Source organism: Petromyzon marinus, chromosome 35 (assembly GCF_048934315.1).
Source record: "Petromyzon marinus isolate PM22_M1 ecotype Great Lakes invasive population chromosome 35, UKy_Petmar_22M1.pri1.0, whole genome shotgun sequence".
In the NCBI taxonomy this organism is placed as follows: Eukaryota; Metazoa; Chordata; class Hyperoartia; order Petromyzontiformes; family Petromyzontidae; genus Petromyzon; species Petromyzon marinus.
The window spans coordinates 4,530,490-4,549,778 of NC_133701.1; the positions used below are offsets into that span (position 1 = coordinate 4,530,490).

Here is a 19,289-nt window from a genome sequence, read left to right on the forward strand (position 1 = left end):
TCTGGTTAATCAGATGCGGTGATTTCACGGTCTCAGTCCAGTCAACCGAATGACTGCACAAAAAACCCATTAAATAATGCAAAAATGTTTATTTGATTTGGCAAATGAATTCCCATTTCGAGAATTCAAACTTTAGGTTTTCCATGCGACGGTCAACAATGTAGCAGGTTACGTGAGAATGTTAATTGCATTGCCCCTAATATTCTGTGATTTGATCTTCCATTGGCTATTCTCTAACACAGGGCGATGCACTGCTTTGCCCAAGTACCAAATGGACAATCCATTATTTCTTGACTTGACGCCGATAGTACAATTGGAATAAGATTTTAAAAGACAAAAAAAGTAACGCAAAAATGTAACTTATTTGGAAGAAGGCACGTGTGCTTTATGTTTACGTTTTTGGTGGTTCCATTGGTAGGTCAAATTTGGGAAAGCAATTGCTCATACTGATGCAGCCCGGTTATCAGCATTGTCACCGGCTGGAGCTTGGTACCTTCACCTGGTGCGAATTATTCACATTGGCGGCAGACGTGAGATTTAGTGTGATCTGCAGTGAAGGCTAGTAATTGCTCAGTTACTTAGCTGGCCCAATGACAAAGCCACTCACCACCACCCTAACCGGGGGTGTGGTCACTGCAGGTGCCGTGGGTGTCCAGGCACCCCCAACATTTTATAGATATGGCTAAGCGACAACCCCTCAACATTCTGGACAAAACTCATGGGTTTTTTTGTTGTTAATTCCTTCAACAAGATAACAGAAATGCTGATGATGCCCAATAACAGAACATTTTAGATACACAGTAGCATGCAAACATTGGGCTCAGTACCTAGTCAGTAGCCAGGAGTTACCAATAATTATTAGAATTAATGAGTAGTCAAAAGTTCCGTGGATCTTTTTTATGATATAGGGCGCTGTGGTGGCGAGATGTTAATGCTCTCGCTTAATATACAGGAGGTCGTGGGTTCGATCCCGACCTGTATATTTGTAGGTTGCACTTTCTCCCTGTGGTTACGTGGCTTTTTCTCCGGGTCCTCCGGGTTGTCCCTCCACATTTAGGAACAACGTGCATTTAGAGTATTTGTCAGCTATACATTTCCACATGCTAAGCTACTTTGTTGATCTATCATTTGTGGCCAGGTTGCTTCTGAAAAAGAACTATATATATAGCTCAATGGGCCTTACCTTGTAAAATTACATTTTAAAAAAAGTTTAGTTTTCGATATTACCAGATCACTGACTACGGGGAGTTCATTGACTAGAGGGTCACCTCGAACCTCACCCCTTATGCCACCAGCACCTCGCCCCAACACTCTGGCATACTCGCGAGCGCCTCTGCGAGAGGCCGCACTTTGTGCGCGAAGCCTCACGTCGCCTTGAGGTTCATCAGCCAGGACACGCGGCAGCAGACACGGCACCGAGTCAGAGGCGTAGCTCGACGTGTGGTTTTTTTAAAATGGGAAATTAATGTTTTCATCTTGGAGGAGTCAGTTAGACAGATGACACAGTTTAATAAGATTGATTAACTGGCCACGTTGAGAAGACAAACAGATGAAGGCAGACAGATTGTTAATTTAGGTAATCTAGACAAGATGTGCATGTGTTATTATAACTAATTACATTAAAAAGATAAATTATGTCTGTGAGTGGGGGGAGGGGGGGGATGTTTCCATGTTTGCTTGACCACATTGATCATTTTGCCCTTTGGCATCAATCTCCGAGCCGGTCATGTGTACTTGGAACCTTGTGAGTTTTGTGCATCTCTCCGTACGCGTCAAGTTCATTTGTATTGTGAGACTTTTGAGGCCTGCTTTTGAGCATCCCGCGATGCATTCGGAGTGACCCCCAGCTTCATTTGTCTTCAATTAAAAGAATAAAGTTTTTTTTTTAAGTCTATGCCGCATAATTGGCTACCGCGACAAACGAGGAGCTCACAATGGGTTGACCAAACGAAACATGTTCTGTTTTGTTTTTGTATATGACAGCTTAACACATAGCATTTGGCACGGAGCTAAGGTTCACTTTCATGTGTCACACAAAACCTCAAAGTACTCGTTCGTTAACAGCGGCCGCTCAGTTTGGGTTGTCTTGCCTGTGCTTGCACCCGGGGTATTTCTGGCTCTGCAGCTTCTGCTACTGAATCAGCGTGGCCGCACTTACTGTGACATGGCAGAGCCGCTGGCATGGTTTGCTCTGCCTGCTGCACGGGCTTGAGGTTCCGCACCATGCGGCCGCCCTGGTTAACGCTGCCGGTGTGTGAACCAGAAAGACACGCCGTCTGCCGCACGGTTGACTTCAAAGATTTGAAGAAGAGACGAGAGTAAGCCGCGTGCGCCGGTGTCACGGTACAAATTTGTCATATTTTTATTATTTCCTCGCAATTTACATAATTGTGTAAAACCACGTGGCAACACCGCCCCCTGCTGAGAGGCTACACTCATCTGTGAAACGGTGACTGAATACCGTGTACGTTTTAAGAATGGTGCCAAGTGTACTCATTGATTCACTGAAAACCACGGAAGACATCAAACGAGCAATCGGGTGCGTGCGGTCCACGTGCAATTGCGTCACTTTTTCAACCATTGCGGCGGACAGCTGCTGGCCAACATTAGTGTTACAGGTGTGCAGACACCCCCCCCCCCCCCCCATCAGCTTTTAGATGTTTTAACAAACACAACGCCAAAGATTCGCGCAAAAACAAGGTTTGTTTTTTTTTTACCCGCAATGTCAGTTTAACAAGGTGACATGATAACTGATGAAGGAACCTTTAAACGCACTATAGTCGCGTACAACCAGTGGGCTCAAGTGCAGCGGAACTCCTGTAATACGTAACAAAGTGGTTGGTGACATTTGCACTTTCCTGTCAACCAATGACCACCGCGAACCGTTCGCAAGTAGGACAAATCCCAAAAACCTCCAAAGTTTGTCTGAGCACCCCCATTCTGATCTGTAGCAGAAATGAGATCTCGCCTTACGCACGGGAAGGCTATGCGGTAAACACTCAGACGTAAGTCCGTGTTGTTCAGGCTATAATGACCGCAGCTGCGCTCTTGTCTTCACAGATGTTTACAGCCCTATCCATCCCTCATACGCCAGGTGCAGTTTGTCTTGACTCCAATAGCCCAGGGCTTTCTCGTGCCTCGGACCGTGCCCTCCTGATTTTCCGTGTCCGCCTGCCGCCTGTTTAGGTGCCAGCTTTGTCTCCCCGTGGCTTGGGGTCGGTTGTGCTGCCCTGAGCGCCCCTGCCCTGCCAGGGGCGTCCGGGTTACGCGGAGTGCCGTGTGCCAGCCTTGCGCGGCGATCTGCGGAGCAGTGCGTTATGCAAGCCCTGCTTCGGGTGCGCCGTGATTGTCACTGGCCCATTTTCACTTTCGTAGTCTGATGTAATGCCGCGTCTTGCTCGGTAGTGGAACAAAAGCGATGGCGGCAGCGGCGGCGGCGGCGGCTTGATTGGGCAGAACTTATTTTTTTCTTGCACGGAGCTAAGCTCCAGTTGCCGTGGCGAGCTTAGCGCTGACACATTTCGCTGCGTTGCCCTGATAAATGGCAGCATCACGGAAAGAGCAGAGTTTTCACATTTACATTGTCTTTCATGAAAATACTTTAATTTCTTCCCCCATTTCGTACGTCTGGCACATTGCTCAGGTTCACCGTGGTTAAGTGGAATTCCTGCGCCATTTGGCAAGTTCCGCTACAAACATTGGCAGCTTCCACGCCACACAGAATGGCGAGGTCAATGAATCCCCTTTTGTGTAACCGTGACATGAAGGCTTGTTCATACTCCGCACCACGTTGCCACGTTGCTACGTAGTCACGTGACATTGCCGTTAGGATTCCATTCCGGTAGCTGCTCCCAACTTTCAACACGCAGCCTTCAGCTCTTGACACAAGGCTGCATGTTCTAGATCCTGCAATATAGGAATATTGAGAGAACAGGCGATTAACGGGCCTTGTCACGTTTACCAAGCTACCTCCATTTGTCGGCTTTCACGACCAATATTATCCTTAATTGGAGGGGGTTTTTTTTCGGGTTACATCGCCGAAATGTAAATGTGTCGTTAAACCCGCCACCACCCGACACAGCCAACTAGTATGGTTTATCACGTAAAGAAAACGTGGCCAATTAGTTACCAGTTCAGCACACCGGTGTGTTGGAGAGTAAACCCACAACATTTACAATTCTAGTACGACTTTTCGCCGGTAATTACAGTCGGCCTCGTCAGGTGACAGCCAGAGTTGTGGAGACATCCTCCTGTTTGGGGCTCAAAGGGATAATTGTGACGTCATCACGTGTGATCAAATCAGGTGCGAAGACCAATTTGAGTTCTTGCATGCTGCACGTGCCCGATGATTGCTTCATACGTCCCACGCGGCGTAGAAAGCGATGATTAATTTTCGATCAGCTCTATGTCACATGGGACACGGAAACACACGCACACACAACAGGGGCAGCTTTATTTAGCAAATGCTTTTACACAGATCACCAGATATACAATAAAACTAATCATTAAATCAACGCGTATGCATGTCGATGTTATCTTGTGAGTGGACGTCAGCCCACGTAGCCACAGAGCCATGTGACAGCCTCCTGCTCCATGCACGTGCAGGGCAACAACAAGTATCGCCCGATAGTGCTGAACCATTAATCGATAACAAATCGAAATCGCAATTTGAAATAATGCGATTATTAAATCGCAAAAGCTGCGATTTGAAAAGTCTTATCACTTTTTTATTTAAAGCTTTCGTGACTGCAAGGATTCATCTTCTTTGGTTCTTTCGGTAAAGTCACGTAGAATGAGAATACAATAATATATAATATATATAAATAATATATAATATTATTTTATTCTCATTCTACGTGATTTTACCGAAAGAACCAAAGAAGATGAATCCTATCACTTTCTTATTGGAATTGTTTTTTTTAATTATAACTTTATTTATTGAACTTTGTTCTATGATTGTTCTATTTCAATTAAAATATTTTAATAAATACATGTTGGAAGCAATTCATATATTTTAAGTTCTCATCCTTGCATTAGGATATAAAGAGCAGTTAATATGTTGATGGTATCATGTGGTAATGTGGTAATGCTCCATCACATGTTTTAAATCTATTACACAGTGAATATTGAACTGAAGCTTGACTTAAAAAAAAATGTAATCGCAAATCAAAGTGCAATATCTGTCAGAAAAATCTCAATTATATATTTTCCTCAAATCGTTCAGCCCTACCGCCCGGCACGCCCCTGACGCACTTCACAGCCGCAGACTTTGTGCGCCACGGTCTCCTGGCTCCCCACGTCCACACAGCGGGGCTGTCACGTCGTAGTACGGCCCCATTGATGATCGGAAGCGGCACAAACCCCCTGGCCACGTCAATGCCACCAACAGGGGCAGTGACGTGGCCTGGCGGTGGCGCGTTCGCCTCTTGTTGCAGGGTTTCACGGTTCGAATCCAGGGGCCACCCTGATGAATACGGCGGGTGTATAACCGCACAAATAATACGCGCCGTTTGCTTCACAGTGGACTTAATAGGTTCGGTGACTTCATTCACAAGAGGAGGTAATTGTGTGCTGGCATCTTGGTCCACATTTGCCAATTAAAAATCGATGCAAATTGGAATTTAGACACATCAACCATGGATCTTTCAGTGAAGCCTTGCTGGATAAGCAATTAAAATAATAATACTATTAGAAAATCCCTATATTAATTTGACTCTTCACTCAACAGCATGTTGGCAGCTCACCTACAGTACATACAAAATCTCTGTATTAATTTGATTCATCGCTCACTGTCGCAGGGGACACACACACATGTACGTGCATACATACGAGATCTCCATCTTGAATTGAATCATTGCTGTCTCTCCATGTTGTGCAATACACACACACACGTGGAATACACACACACACACGTGGAATACACACACACACGTGGAATACACACACGTGGAACACACACACGTGGAATACACACACACGTGGAATACACACACACACGTGGAACACACACTCACACGTGGAACACACACACACACGTGGAGTACACACACACACATGGAACACACACACACGTGGAACACACACGTGGAATACACACACACACGTGGAGCACACATTCACACGTGGAACACACACTTATGCACAAGATTTATATATTTTCTTTGAATTAGCATTCCTCTCTGTATGTCATGCGCGATGCACATACAAGGACACGTACGATCTTTATCTTAATTAGATTTGGCGCTCTCCATCCCCATGTGGGTTCGCCTTTAGCAATCATCAGACACGTACAGCGTGTAACAACTTAATTTAAATTGCATCAGTCGATAAACTTGACGTGAGTGCTCTTACTGTGGTTTGCCGGGAGTACTTTTTTTTCAATGACATCTGACAACCCAGCAGCATTTGTTCACTTACACACATGCTGCTTGATAATATTGGTGTGGAAAGCTAGTAGGTCGCACGCTCTCTGGACATGCCGTCGCAATGCCAAGAAATTTCCCACTCGCCTTAGCGAGGATTTTTACGCGCCGTTCGCTGTGCGTTTTTCAGTCCGATCAACACGTCAAACTTGAACCCGGCCATTAGCACCGTCGCATCGAAAACAGTGTTGCAAATATACGAGCTCGGTAAGCACACGGTGCTCCCTCCCCGCTGCCTCTCCCTTCCCCCCCCCGCCCCCTCGCCTTGCCCACAGAGGACAAGCTCCCGCCGGGCTTTCCGGTCATAGAGATGGGCCCCCAGCTGAAGGTGGTGGAGCGCTCGCGCACCGCCACGATGCTGTGCGCCGTCAGCGGCCAGCCCGAGCCCGAGATCTCCTGGTACAAGGACTTCCTGCCCGTCGACACGAGCAAGAGCGGGGGCCGCATCAAGCTGCTGGTCGCCGGTAAGACGCCGCACGCTCAGCCGCCGCCGTGGGTGCGTGCGCGCGACCGCGCGACCGTGGAGTCCCATCGGCAGAGTCAAGCCGGCCGAACGGGTGCCGCCCGGTGGCCTCGCGGTGCGGACGCGAGCCGGCCATTAGCACGGCGCGGGGCTCCATTCGGCCGCGAAAAACTCTTTCTGTGCCTCGTGGTGAGCAGATTGGACATCAAGTGTTGATGTTCCTGTAATTCAATTATCTGCATAATGGCATTACTTACCGTACTCTTTGATTCTTTCGGTCAAGTCACGTGTCTACGTGACTTGACCGAAAGAACCAAAGAGTATGGATTCCTGCAGTCACGAAAGCTTCAAATCAAGATTGACGTTACTTACCTGGTGATGATTGCTTGTGTTGCAGTCGAAACGTCGTGAGAATTTTATTGTTTTATATTTTTATTATTTTATTGTTTCCCTTCTACGCGACTTTACCGAAAGAACCAAGAATATGAATCCCTGCAGTCACGAAAGCTTTAAATCAAAATTACTTAGCGGGTTAATGATTTGGGGAAGTTGGGGTAAGGTATTTAATAGTCTTTTTGTATGCCCATGGAGTGTGCTGATTAAAGGGTAAGGCGTGTCTTACACACGGCTGTGTGTGTGCAACCTCTTAATGTTCCGTCGTGTGGAGGTCAATGCCGCAAACGTAAAATAAGTGGAGCGATTTTTCTTTTCCGGGTAAATGCTTCTGGCAGTAATTAATTCGGGGGTTAATTACAGGGGGACGCATCCTGCTTGGGCAGCATCGCAACGGAAGCAAAGCAAACCCCGCGCACGCCCAACGAGGGTTGAGAGAGAAACCGCGTTCCAGGCGCAAGTGCAGTCATGGATTTTAAAGGGCACAGACGAGCTGCCGGAGTGGGAGAGGTGGAGTGTGCGCGCGTTTGAACGGTGCCCCCAAGATGCACTCGCGGAGGGGAGGGTGGGCAGGGGGCGCCTGGCATTGCCCGGTTCCTGTAATCCTGACGAGCTACGCCAACCGCAGTGGGTTGCGACGCGGCGGACGATGGGGCGCTCCTGAAGATGAAGGGAGATACCGCAAATTGAACCACACGGATACCACGGGCCCTTTGACTCTCCGAGCCGCCGTTAAACATTCGCGGATATGAACGTCGCGCGTCCTCCTCGGCTGCAGGCACCCAACGGTTTTCAAACGGCGGCCTTCATTTGTTCCCACGAATCTCTGTCTCGCTCGTGGCGTTCCACCTAACAGCCGTTTTAATTACACGTCCGGAGTTTAAACTGGGCGTGTTGACGATTTGACGGGTGGTAACTCAATCGTCAACGGCTGTTGCTGGGTGAGATTTTTGAGTTTTGGAAAAGGGTAAAAATATAGGTGCGGATCCCTGTGGGAAGGGCGAGCGAATGCCGGCAAAAGGTAGAATTGATTAGGGTGTTGAGTCGGGGGGTGAGGGGAGGGGGGGGGGCAGAACTGCAATTTCTCATTTTGAAATGTGTTTGTGTGCACTCTCACATCGGGCTTGGGTCGGGGATAAACTGCGTTAAGTTGTTGTTGACCACTATAATCGTAGAGGAGGAAACTCCGGTATAAGCAGCGTGACAAATCCCCCCGAACCCCCACTCCCCTGGGGCACCCGAGCTGCGAGCATCTAAAAATGAAAGCGCTCGCAGCGACGGAGGCCGGTGGCAGCCGCTCCGAAAGTTTACGGGGCGCCGCGCGTTGCCGGAACAAAATTGGACAGAATCGGCGATAAAGCGGAGGAATATTCAAATGTGGAACGCGAGCGACTCTGCGACGGCAGCAAGCGCGTGGGACACCCACCTCGCCGGCGCGTGACGACGCGTCACAATCCGCGACGGTGCCAGCGGCGGTGACGGCGGGGCCGGAGGCGGCCTCCGGGATATTGCATCGTGTGACCCCTTGCGCGGCACGCGCAGCCAGCCAGTCATGTAACCAGCCTATCTATATGCAACAAAAGGCAATTTTCGCAGCTTACGCCGAGCTCGGAGGACAATTCACGCGCAAGCCCGAGCCGCCGCAGCCCCGGCTCTCGCTCTCTCGCTCGTCGGCTCGCCCGTGGGCGGTTGCGCTCGCGACGTCACAGGTGAAAGGCTCGCTGGCCTCCTGGCGCTCACTTGAAGGGGTGTTCGGGAATCCGCGCGAGTGACCGTCCCTCTGCGTTTGGGCGCCGCGGTGGCTAGGAGATGTTAACTAACCTCGCCTGGTATGCAGGAGGTCGGGGGGGTTAGATCCTGACCCTGACTCCTGTATGGCTGGAGTTTGCATGTATCTCTCACCGTAGTGACGTGGATTTTTCCTTTGTTTTTTTTTCTCCCCACATTTCGAAACGTGCGTTTGGAGGATTTGGCTTCTGTACATTTTCACGTGACGAGCCACTTCGTTGACCTATGATTTGTGGCCGGGTCACTTCTGAAAAAGAGCTGCATAGCTCAGTGGACCTTACCTGGTGGAAATAAAAAAATATATTGTTTATAGTTTAGAAAGCTGCACACGTTCATCAGTAACACTTGCCCTCAAGAAGGGAGATAAAAAATATATATATAATTGGTGACTTAATCAGTAATGGTAGAAGAGAGATCTTCAGGGCTTCGATGTTGACGAATGCGTTGCGTTTTTAATTATTTGTGAGTGCACACCACTACCAAATGCTTTTATCACGAATATTATTTTCACTTTGTTTCGTGATGTTTTGAAAAGAAAACAACAACAAAAAACGGAGGCTCGTGACAAGTTGCCTTTTGCTGTACTTGAATGCATTTGGTATTTATTCGTCGTTATTTGGATCTAGTTTTTTTGCGGGGCTCTCATACATAACCGAGTGCACTTAAATACTAAACCAACGTTGCTTGTAGAATTTCCATTCTGACGTGCAATAAAACCTGGACGGGTGAACGCTTGTCCTATGGCAAGCAACTTGGCAGCATTTTGATAGGACTGCGTCGTTTGCTTGCACATGGGATGGAGAACAGAAGCGTGATGGTTGGCTTTCACGCTCCTGGGATGTAGCATCGTCCTAATTATCTCTGTTCGTTTCACTACGTTTGTGTTGCCAAACACGGTTGTTATGACAGCGTCACGTCTGCACCTTCGCACCTATCGGGTACAGTGCATGCATATACGTGTGTGTGTGTGTGTTTGAGTGTGGAGTGGTCGCGTAGAGGTTGACGCGTTGCGCTACGAACCCGGCCACCCGAGTTCCATTCCCGCTCGTGGCCATTAACGGTGGGGAATAACTGAGCTGGTCTCGGGCCTCCCCTAGGGCGACTCAGCCTCGAAAAAGAGTACCTGGTGCGGTGTGTAGTAAACATCGCCACTGGGGAGACAAAGTCGGCGGGGCTTCGTGCTGGCCACCCACCCCCTCGTGTGCCGTCCAGGCCTTCATAGCTCCTCGCCAACAGCACTTGCCCCCCTCAGAGTCTGTCAAAGGTGATAGAGGGGATCGTTGAGTTTGCGTGCATCTGTGAACGCTCTTGTTCCTGCATGCGCTGGATAACCGTGTTGGACGTATGTGTACATGCGTTGGCATGCGTGGGACGCGTGCTCGCGCACAAGCGTGCGCGATTGTTGTATAAATGCCGCACGCTCTCTGAACATGCGGTTGCAACGCCAATCTTTTTTCCCACTGGCCTTGCGAGGGTGTTAATGCATTGTTTACTGTGGGTGTTCAGTCTGAATAACGTGTCAAACTTGAATCCGACCATTGGCACCGTTGCATAAGCAGTGGCAAGGCTGCATGATTAACTCATAACTTTTTTGGAGGATCCAAAGATTCTTCCCTAATGATTGTGAGGCAAAAACGTAGCATTTTTCCACTCTGATAAGTGAATAATGTAACAAACGAATATGGGCAAGGTTTGGTATATGTGCAAGCGCAGGTTTTTTTAAATAGAGCCCTCACAGTCATTAAGTCAATTTTCATCTCCTATATTTTTTATGAGGCAACTTGACAACCTAATTATACCTTCCATACAAATTCTTGTCAAAATATGTCTCCTCGTTCAAGTAAAATGAAATTTGAAAATGTATATATATAAAAAAAAAATTGATACTAATTTAGAAATTGATTGCTATAAATCATAATTAATCTGATTTGTGAGGTGTGAATATGACTGGGAAAGATAATGTAGACTTAAGCTGTGTGTGTGTTGCCATGAGCACGGTGGGCTATGTACGGTGAAAAAGAAATGTCAACATTCATACACACATTACTGCCATTACCTCCACGGATTAGGTGGTGACTGTGGCCCGACTGTAGTGTGCTTGTCAATTGTTGCGGAAGTTTGCGGTTTAAGTCGGCCAGGCTGCTCCGTTAATACGGTGGTTGTGTTACCCATAAAACACTGCTTCACGGTGGGCTGTAGACATCCCACGACGTTATTCTTAAAGAGTAGGCCATTTTTTTGTGCTGGTGTCACGGTATATATTTATAAACATAAATATACCAAATTGGGAATTTTTTTTCCATTTGGGATTGCACTCAGAAAGATCGCCCTCCCCCCCTCCACTCCGAAACTACAGCGCACTGTCTGTGACACACACCGCTCTTGATTTGAGCCGCGCGTCCATGCTATCCGTTACACAACAAGCATTCCTGTGCAAGGCGCGCAAATGATCCATCGGTTTATCAATTGCAATGGATCCTTGTGCTCACGATAACACGCATCGAAATTTTGCATACGCGATTTAATTATTACTTGCAATTCCTCGCAGGTGTATGCAAATGACGTTCGTGTTACAAGATAAAAATCTGAACCAAATGGTCAAACAAAATAACGTCTTGTTGCATTGATCTGCAACCCCCCGAATCGTAGTACTGCAGTAGTTAATTGAACACTTGAATCAAGGCCCCGGATGGAGAGGGTAAATTGTCACATGCTCTGTTGTACACATTTGTTTATGTGTCCCAGACAGGCATGGCCGTTTTTACTGAACCTTTCAGATAGTGTGTGCTCCTGCTCGAGTGAGCATTGACGTGCAGTGCCCATCTCCCCTTCACAGCCCCGAGCTGGCGGTGGAAATTCCATATTCCCACGGCGGGGTAATGTCTATCCGTCGGACAACCGCCATTGACGATCAGCTGAGTGGTGAAGCTCCAACCAGGATTTGAACGTGCAACCTTCCAGTGGCAAGATGCACCCTCTAACCGCTGAGCCGATGTAGACGAACATGATCTGAGCCCTGACTCAATCCGCATCCGTTTAAGCACGATGCAACTGTCATATCTGAACACTTTTTGGCAGCGCAAAATGAAGCGCTTCCTAGGAACGCCACTGGACGAGTTACTTTTCATTATCACAGTCTCATAGGGTTTTATATATATATGGATGTACGATTAAATTAAATTAGAAATTTTATTGAGTTTTTCGAAGAAAAAAATTGCACCGAAGTGCTATGTTTCAACAATATTATTGCAATAAAGTTGAATTATCAGTAATACTCGTGTTGGAAACTTTGAACGTAATTAAGGTGGAAGGCTTTGTTATTAATTTGCTTATTTACTGGGGCAACTAATCCTATAATTTACATCGTCGTCATAATATGTTTGGCAAAATTTACACAGCTCGCGTGCAGGAAGGCCCTTATTGCTTCATGTAATGAAATATTTGTAAATTGTGGGTTCATCATTCTGGAAAATGTGTCCACATTCCTGGCAGTTTCATGCCGACCATCACTGGATAATTCACTTTGCCGAGCAGCGGGTAGATATGCAACCTTAGTTGTCTGTTCGTATGTACAGGACGTTCTCGATTGTAACTATTTTTTTATTACATTTTTTCGAATTTTACCTCGATATGTGCGATGGGGTGTCATCACATGAACCCGAAGTTATCATTCTTGTTCGAGATTGGAGCTTGTAAGTGGATATCGCAGGACTATCTCTGAGATCACTTCAAGTCTGACCTCGGCTCCAACATAGTTAGGGGGTTGGGGGGTAGGGCAGCACTTTCCCAGACACTGCTGCCCGCTGGGGGAAATGTTCGCTGCGTGCCAGTCGAGCCAATATTTTAATCCCCGCATCTAGAATGTAAGCCAATTAAGTGCAGAGCAAAGTCGTCGGTGTCTTGATTGACACCGGTAAATAAGACACAAATAATATAAACCATACAAAAGAGAAGTATATACATCAATTACGTACTGGAACGTTCACGTCATGCTGTTTGTGTGTGTGAGCGAACCTAAATATAACACATTGTTATTGTGCAATATATGTAATAAATACATCAGCACAAAATTGTATACACGCGATAAAAATCCATTACTATCGGCACGCGATTTGCATATAAAATATTCTGTACTGTCGACCGTGTGTACTGGATGTGAAAAAGCGTGCGTGAGAAAATTAATGGTGTGGAAGCGGACTTGATTTATTTCTTTAATAGGGCGGCATATCATTCCCCAACTAATATCTATATATTGCATAATTATTTAAATGCATACATCAGATTGACTAATGTGAATTAATACTTCCCTGGCTTGCTTTCGACGAGTAATTTTAAATATTTGCAGTGCCTTAATGTTTCACTCCCACCCGTCCTCTCCTCCCCCCTCCCCACGTCCCCCTCCCTCCTCCCCCCCTCCAGGTCATATATCTGTCGTTGAGACTTGTGGTTTGACGCGTTTCTTAATTGCGGAGTAATTTCTGCAGGCCTGTAATACATTGTGTGCTGTTTCTTTCTCCCTCTCGTTGCGGGTCTTGCGTTAAAAACAACAAAAAAACCAAACCCCTTCCCCCAGAACCCCTGAGTGGTAAGTGCACGAGCGGCGGAGAGCGTTTCGTGCGGCGTTCGGCTTGCATGGCATGCGCAACAGAATCGCGGCCGTTTGCCCTGTCCAGAGCCCCTCCCCCGCCTGTTGTCTTCTTCCCAACGAAGCATTGCCCAGCGGTCACAGCGGAGGGACGCTGACATGGACCCCCCAACCCCCTCCCTCCCTCCCTCCAGCTACGGTGACTGCAGAGAGGAAGTCCAAGCGATGGGCATTTTTATTTGATAGATTCGTGGACAAACCAAACAAACAAAAACAGACGCTTTCCCAAACGCTGCAGCCCCGCATCTAAGGTGCAAAATAACCGGGCCGTGTCATGTGCGTGGGGCAGAGGAATGAGAGAGGGATAGCTCGCAGTAGCCGAAGGGTGGACAAGTTCGTGTCAGTGCGTCCGTCTTGAGCCGACACAAAAACTGGGATGTTTAATGTCCTCGGGGAAGACCGACGGAATTCTCAGGGCAGCTACATCGGGGGGGGGGGGGAGGCGGGGAAGAGGATGATTGCCAGGGGGAAGAATTCCAAAGACAGCTGGCAACTCTAGGTGGTGGGAGGGTGCGGGTGTCCGAGCGATGCGCAGAGCTAATTTAATTAAACATAAATCCCCCCCCCCACCCACCCCGGGCGCCCCCCTTCTCCCGCACTTGTCATTTTAAACCGGTGTGAAAGCTCGTTAAAACCACAACACGTTTGAGTCACTCGTGGGGAGTTATCGTTTGTGGGGCGGCCCGGTGCTTGTGCCTGCTCGTGGTGCCGTCACCGCGGGAGGTTCCCGTCCACTGCTCTCAGGCGCTGCGCATCTGCGAGCCGCCGCTAGCCGCCGCGTTGTCGCGTTCGGCGGGACGCCCGACGTTTCTCTCGACGTGTTCGGAGCTTCCGCGGGCACGGCACTTCCGGTCGTTTTCCCAGGAAGCTCCCCGAAGGAGCCACCGGCACGTGGAGTGAAGCGTCGGACGTCGTCGTGCTGAGTAACACGCGTCACGGACGCGAAGACGCGCCCGCGCGACACGGCCGCAGCAGCGCAAGCTCGCTTTCTAATTGGCCATGGGTGTGCATAGAATTGAGGCTGGTGAATCAGTTAGCGGTTGCGGAAGAGCTTCAATGTGATCAAGGTCGTGGAACTGCATCCTGAACACCCCCCCCCCCCGGCCCCCCTCCCGTGAGCGGCATCTGGAATCCCCTCCATCACTGCTGAGGCTCGCGACAAGCCCCCTGATTACTCCTGGAAAGAGCTGCTTTCGTAACGTTGCATCGTATGGTCTACACACGTGTTTTTGTACATGCTATATAATCACACTCAACTAAAGGGGCTGCTAAATCCATGAGAATGCTCTTTGTTTGCGACGTACATTATTGGTGTAAAAGAAAAAAAGTGAAGTGGCCTCCCTGTGTACGTGTGGGTGTTGGAATGCTGCTGCTGCTGCTGCACAAGGAAACCCAATGTGTACAAATGTGCATAGAGGAACGCACGTGCGTGTACGAGCACTCGAGCATGTAATCGTTTCACCCCCCCCCCCATGAGACTGCAAGCGCACGAGCAGTCGGGCGCACGTGCATGCCGTGCTGCAACGCAAGCGGCCCTTGTGCATGTGCACCACCACACGGCGTGTTCCCAGGACACGCGAGCATGCTGCTGGCAGATAGGGCGCCGCGGACGTCGTGGGCACGCGAGACTCCCGCTCGCACCGCGGCGTGCACGCACACACACACACGCACGCACACGCACGCACACACACGCACGCACACACGCAGGCACACGCACGCACACACACACGCACGCACACACACGCACGCACACACACACACACGCACGCACGCACGCACACACACACGCACGCACGCACGCACGCACACGCACACACGCAGGCACGCACACACACGCACACGCATGCACACGCACGCGCGCACTCAGGATGCACAGGCACACGAACGGACACTGCGCCCTGCCAGGCTCCACAGCGCCCAGGCTTATACCGCCGGCGCTCTTGCTGACCGACTGACAGTGGTGATGTGAAGACATGGAAAATGGGGAAGATGATTATGATGATGATGGGCACAGAGAAGTCGCAATTGGTGCACCACATGAAGCGGGGGACGGACATCGATGTCTGCAATCGCAATGTAAAACTCCTTCAGTGGGATAATTACAAAGCTTAACTGTTTTTGGAGTTCAGGTGTTAAAGTCTGGTAAAAACACAGGAACGAGGGTGAGGTCTGGTGGCATCAATGGCATTCCCCGCCTCCGATTAGCACGGTTGTCTATGCACGGTGCGAAAGAAGTTCAACATACATGCATACGTACATTGGCAGTGACGATTACTTATTTCATTTGAACTTAAATGCCCGTCTGCCCAGCCACCCTGAGAGGCTGCCTCTAAATGGGGGACAACATTTAAAGTATCTTATGGGGGCCACATGAGGTTACACTTCCCTCCAGGTAGCCCACTGCTCATTATCATAAGAAGAATATGCTGTAAGGCTGATGTTCGGTCCACCGCGATGTATATACAAACACACACGCGCACACGCACGCAACACGCTGTCCGCAGGCCAGCGACACTCCGTTCAGCGGCGCTCAATCTGTCACACAGCACACCGAGCAGTGAGTGCGTGGGGCTCGCCAACCCCTGAGCAATGTCCTGCCTCTCCCTCTGATTTGCTCAGAAGGTCAACTCACCGAAAAGCATCAATTCCCCCCCTCCCCCCCAGCCCCTTGTCATACCGCGTCCCAAGTGCAGTGCCTCCTACTGCTAGCACCGCTCCTTCCTCCGACCCCAGCTGGACTCCCTCCATGCTCGTGCGATCCCAGCGCCAATGAAACCCCACGCCGCACCCACCCCGGCTCCTAACCAGCAGCGTCCCCTTTGCTGTGCGCTCCCCCAGCGCTCCCGCGTTCCAGGCCGAAGCATTTTCCCCGCGTTATCCTAATGGATCTTTACGATTGTGCCTGACCGTATTGCTTTTTTTTAATATATATATCTTTTTTTCCTCCCCCCCCCCCCCATCGTTTTTGCATGAGGGATGATTGGGTCGCTGTTGCCTGCTGCCTGTGTGCATGGGAGTGATGTCCAGCCGGTGTCTCCCATGGCTCTAACCCTTGCACGCTGTGTGTTTCCTTCTCTCCCACGCTGACCCCCGTTGCAGGCTCCACGCCAATACGAGGTGAGAACTGCAACCGCACGCGCGTACATGCACTGTCACCTGCACTGTCACCTGCACTGTCACATGCACAAAGACAAATATCCCCATGTGCGGGCTATAAACAGACTGTTGGGGTAAGTGCTGTGAGCGAGGACCTATGAAGGCTGACATGGCACAAGACTGGCCGGGTGGCCAACACCACGCCCTGGCCGCCTTTGTCTCCCCAGTGCTGATGTTTACACACCTCACCAGGCACCAATATAAGGCTGAGTTGACCAAGGGCAGGTTTCAGGGCTGCTTAAAAAAATCTGGCAATATTATTGGCGGTGAGCAGGAATCGAACTCGGGTCGCCGGGCTCCGTATCGCAGTGCGCTAACCGCGGGACTGCCGCTCCACACGCGCGCACACACTCGCACGTGCACACACTCGCACGTGCACACACTCGCACACGCGCACACTCACACGCGCACACACTCACGCGCACACTCACACGCACACACACTCGCACGCGCACACACTCGCACGCGCGCACACGCTTGTATCCGCGCAAGGCGACAGCTTAGAAGGAATTATTGTAAACTTTAAATATCTGTGTCCTCCGCGCTTACTTTGCTACAAACCAAACAAATCCCACGCCCCACCAAATGTACGTATCTACGTTAATAATTCATAATAATAAATCCACGTTGTGGTTATTTCTTTTTTTGGTGCTATGTCACGGTAGATTTTTTTTATTCTCCCTCATCCTGTGCGCGTGGGGCGGAGGAGGAAGGGGGGGGAGATGATTTGGATGCAGAAGTGAAAGTCATTTGCATGACGCCGTGTGGGAACTTGTAATTGCACCGCAGCCTTGGTGGGGTAGGGGGGTCGGGGGTGGGGGTCATCCGAGGCAAGGATGCAATATCTTCGGCACTCTCCGAAACAACTGGAGTTATCTTTTCCTTTTTCCTCCACACACACACAGACACAGACGTTGCTAAATTGAAAATCTCCGGAGCATTTTTTTTCCGGCGTCCGAGATTGCCAACCAGAGGCCCTGCTGAACGCGGTGCGGTTTCCCCTCTACAAAAGGGACGCGCATCTTCTTCCGCAAGCTTTCCTCGCGTCACGCCGTGTGCACGTGTGGGCCTTGCCCTGGGTCGAGCGCGTGCACAACGGCGCGATCTCACCCAAGCGTGCTCCCTCTTCCGAATTTATCGCCACGCGGCTGTGTGCTTGTGTGCGCGTGCGTCGTGGGGAGCGGCGGCGCAGCGGTGAGCGAGCCGCGCTACGAACCCGACGGGCCAAGTCCGATTCCCTCTCACGGCCAACACCGGTGACGATTCTCAGAACCGGTTTTGGGCCTCCCCTAGGTCCACTCGGCCTCAAATTAGTACCGCTGGTGCGGTGTGTAAATTATTACAACTGGGGGGAGACAAAGATGGCCGGGCGTGGTGCTGGCCAACCACCACCTTTTGTGCCGTGCCGGCCTTCATAGGTGCTCGCTAACAGCACTTGCCCCAAGAGTATGTTTAAGGCTGTACGGGGGGTCTTTGTCTTTGTATTTATCAGATTCCGAATATTTATTTATACTGCCGGAATCCGATGAGCTATGAAGCTCTTTGTTCACAGATGTCCAGTATTGTTAACATGGTCGGCTCACATTCCAGACAATGCTGGTCGGATTCCAAGTCTGTGTTGTAATACCTCCCCCGGCTGTGTACGTGCGTCCCCGTGACTTATTGCTGGGCGCTCTCCACCGGCACAGTGGGGTGCGTAAAAAGCCTCGTCCCGGCGAGCCCGGTGGGTACATGGCGGCGTGCAGGGCTGCTACGTGCTCGAGTGTGTACGCACATCTCCCTAAGTGCATGTGAGCGTGCATGAGTGGCCGGAATTTCCTATGCGTGCGTTAATATGCATCCTCAACCCGGGTCTCGCAGGCACTCGACCACTCTGAGTTTGTAGCCACCGGAGCTGCCCTCCCCGTGGACTCGTATAAACCACGATAAGAGCACGGACAAAAAAGCGAAAGGAGAGGAGGAGGAGGGGGGGATAGAACGCATAATTTTTTGTGGTTGTTGCAAAGCGTTTTTTTTTCTTGCACAATTAACGCTCCCACGTGCACGCGCATGTAAGCCAGAAGTCTCGCTCGCGAGAGTAAATGAGGGAGAACAGAAACGCTGCTGTCTCATCCGCCACCTTTCACCTTCATCCGTGCTCTCCCTATCAAACTCCCCGCTTCCATGCACTGCTCCAGCGGCTACTCCCACCCCGCCACGGCATTATCAATCCTCCCCCATGACGCGCAAGTGAATTTTCCCCGTCTTGAGTGAGGGATTTTTGAAGTGGGTCAGCGCGCCCCCATGAATAGTAATGGCCCGCCGGTTAATTTCCTACACGCAAGCCGAGATGGTTTGATAAAATGCATCAAATTAACCCTCAAACAGCAGCCTGATATGTTTTTTTTTCCCAATTCCAGCCGAGTGCCAGAGAGTGAGAGAG

General features: G+C 49.8%; 1 protein-coding gene across 13 annotated transcripts in view; it reads left to right on the top strand.

Annotated features, from left to right (window-relative positions):
- LOC116948983 (receptor-type tyrosine-protein phosphatase delta-like) overlaps positions 1 to 19,289 on the top strand; it is a 614,820-nt gene that overhangs the window by 464,978 nt on the left and 130,553 nt on the right. For 12 of the 13 annotated variants that reach the window (XM_076071860.1, XM_076071866.1, XM_076071855.1 and 9 more), the window contains 3 exons: positions 6,698 to 6,886; positions 13,640 to 13,651; positions 16,811 to 16,828. In XM_076071860.1, coding sequence (XP_075927975.1) covers positions 6,698 to 6,886; positions 13,640 to 13,651; positions 16,811 to 16,828 — 219 coding nt within the window. The remainder of the gene's footprint in view (positions 1 to 6,697; positions 6,887 to 13,639; positions 13,652 to 16,810; positions 16,829 to 19,289) is intronic. The other variant, XM_076071861.1, reaches the window with a different exon arrangement.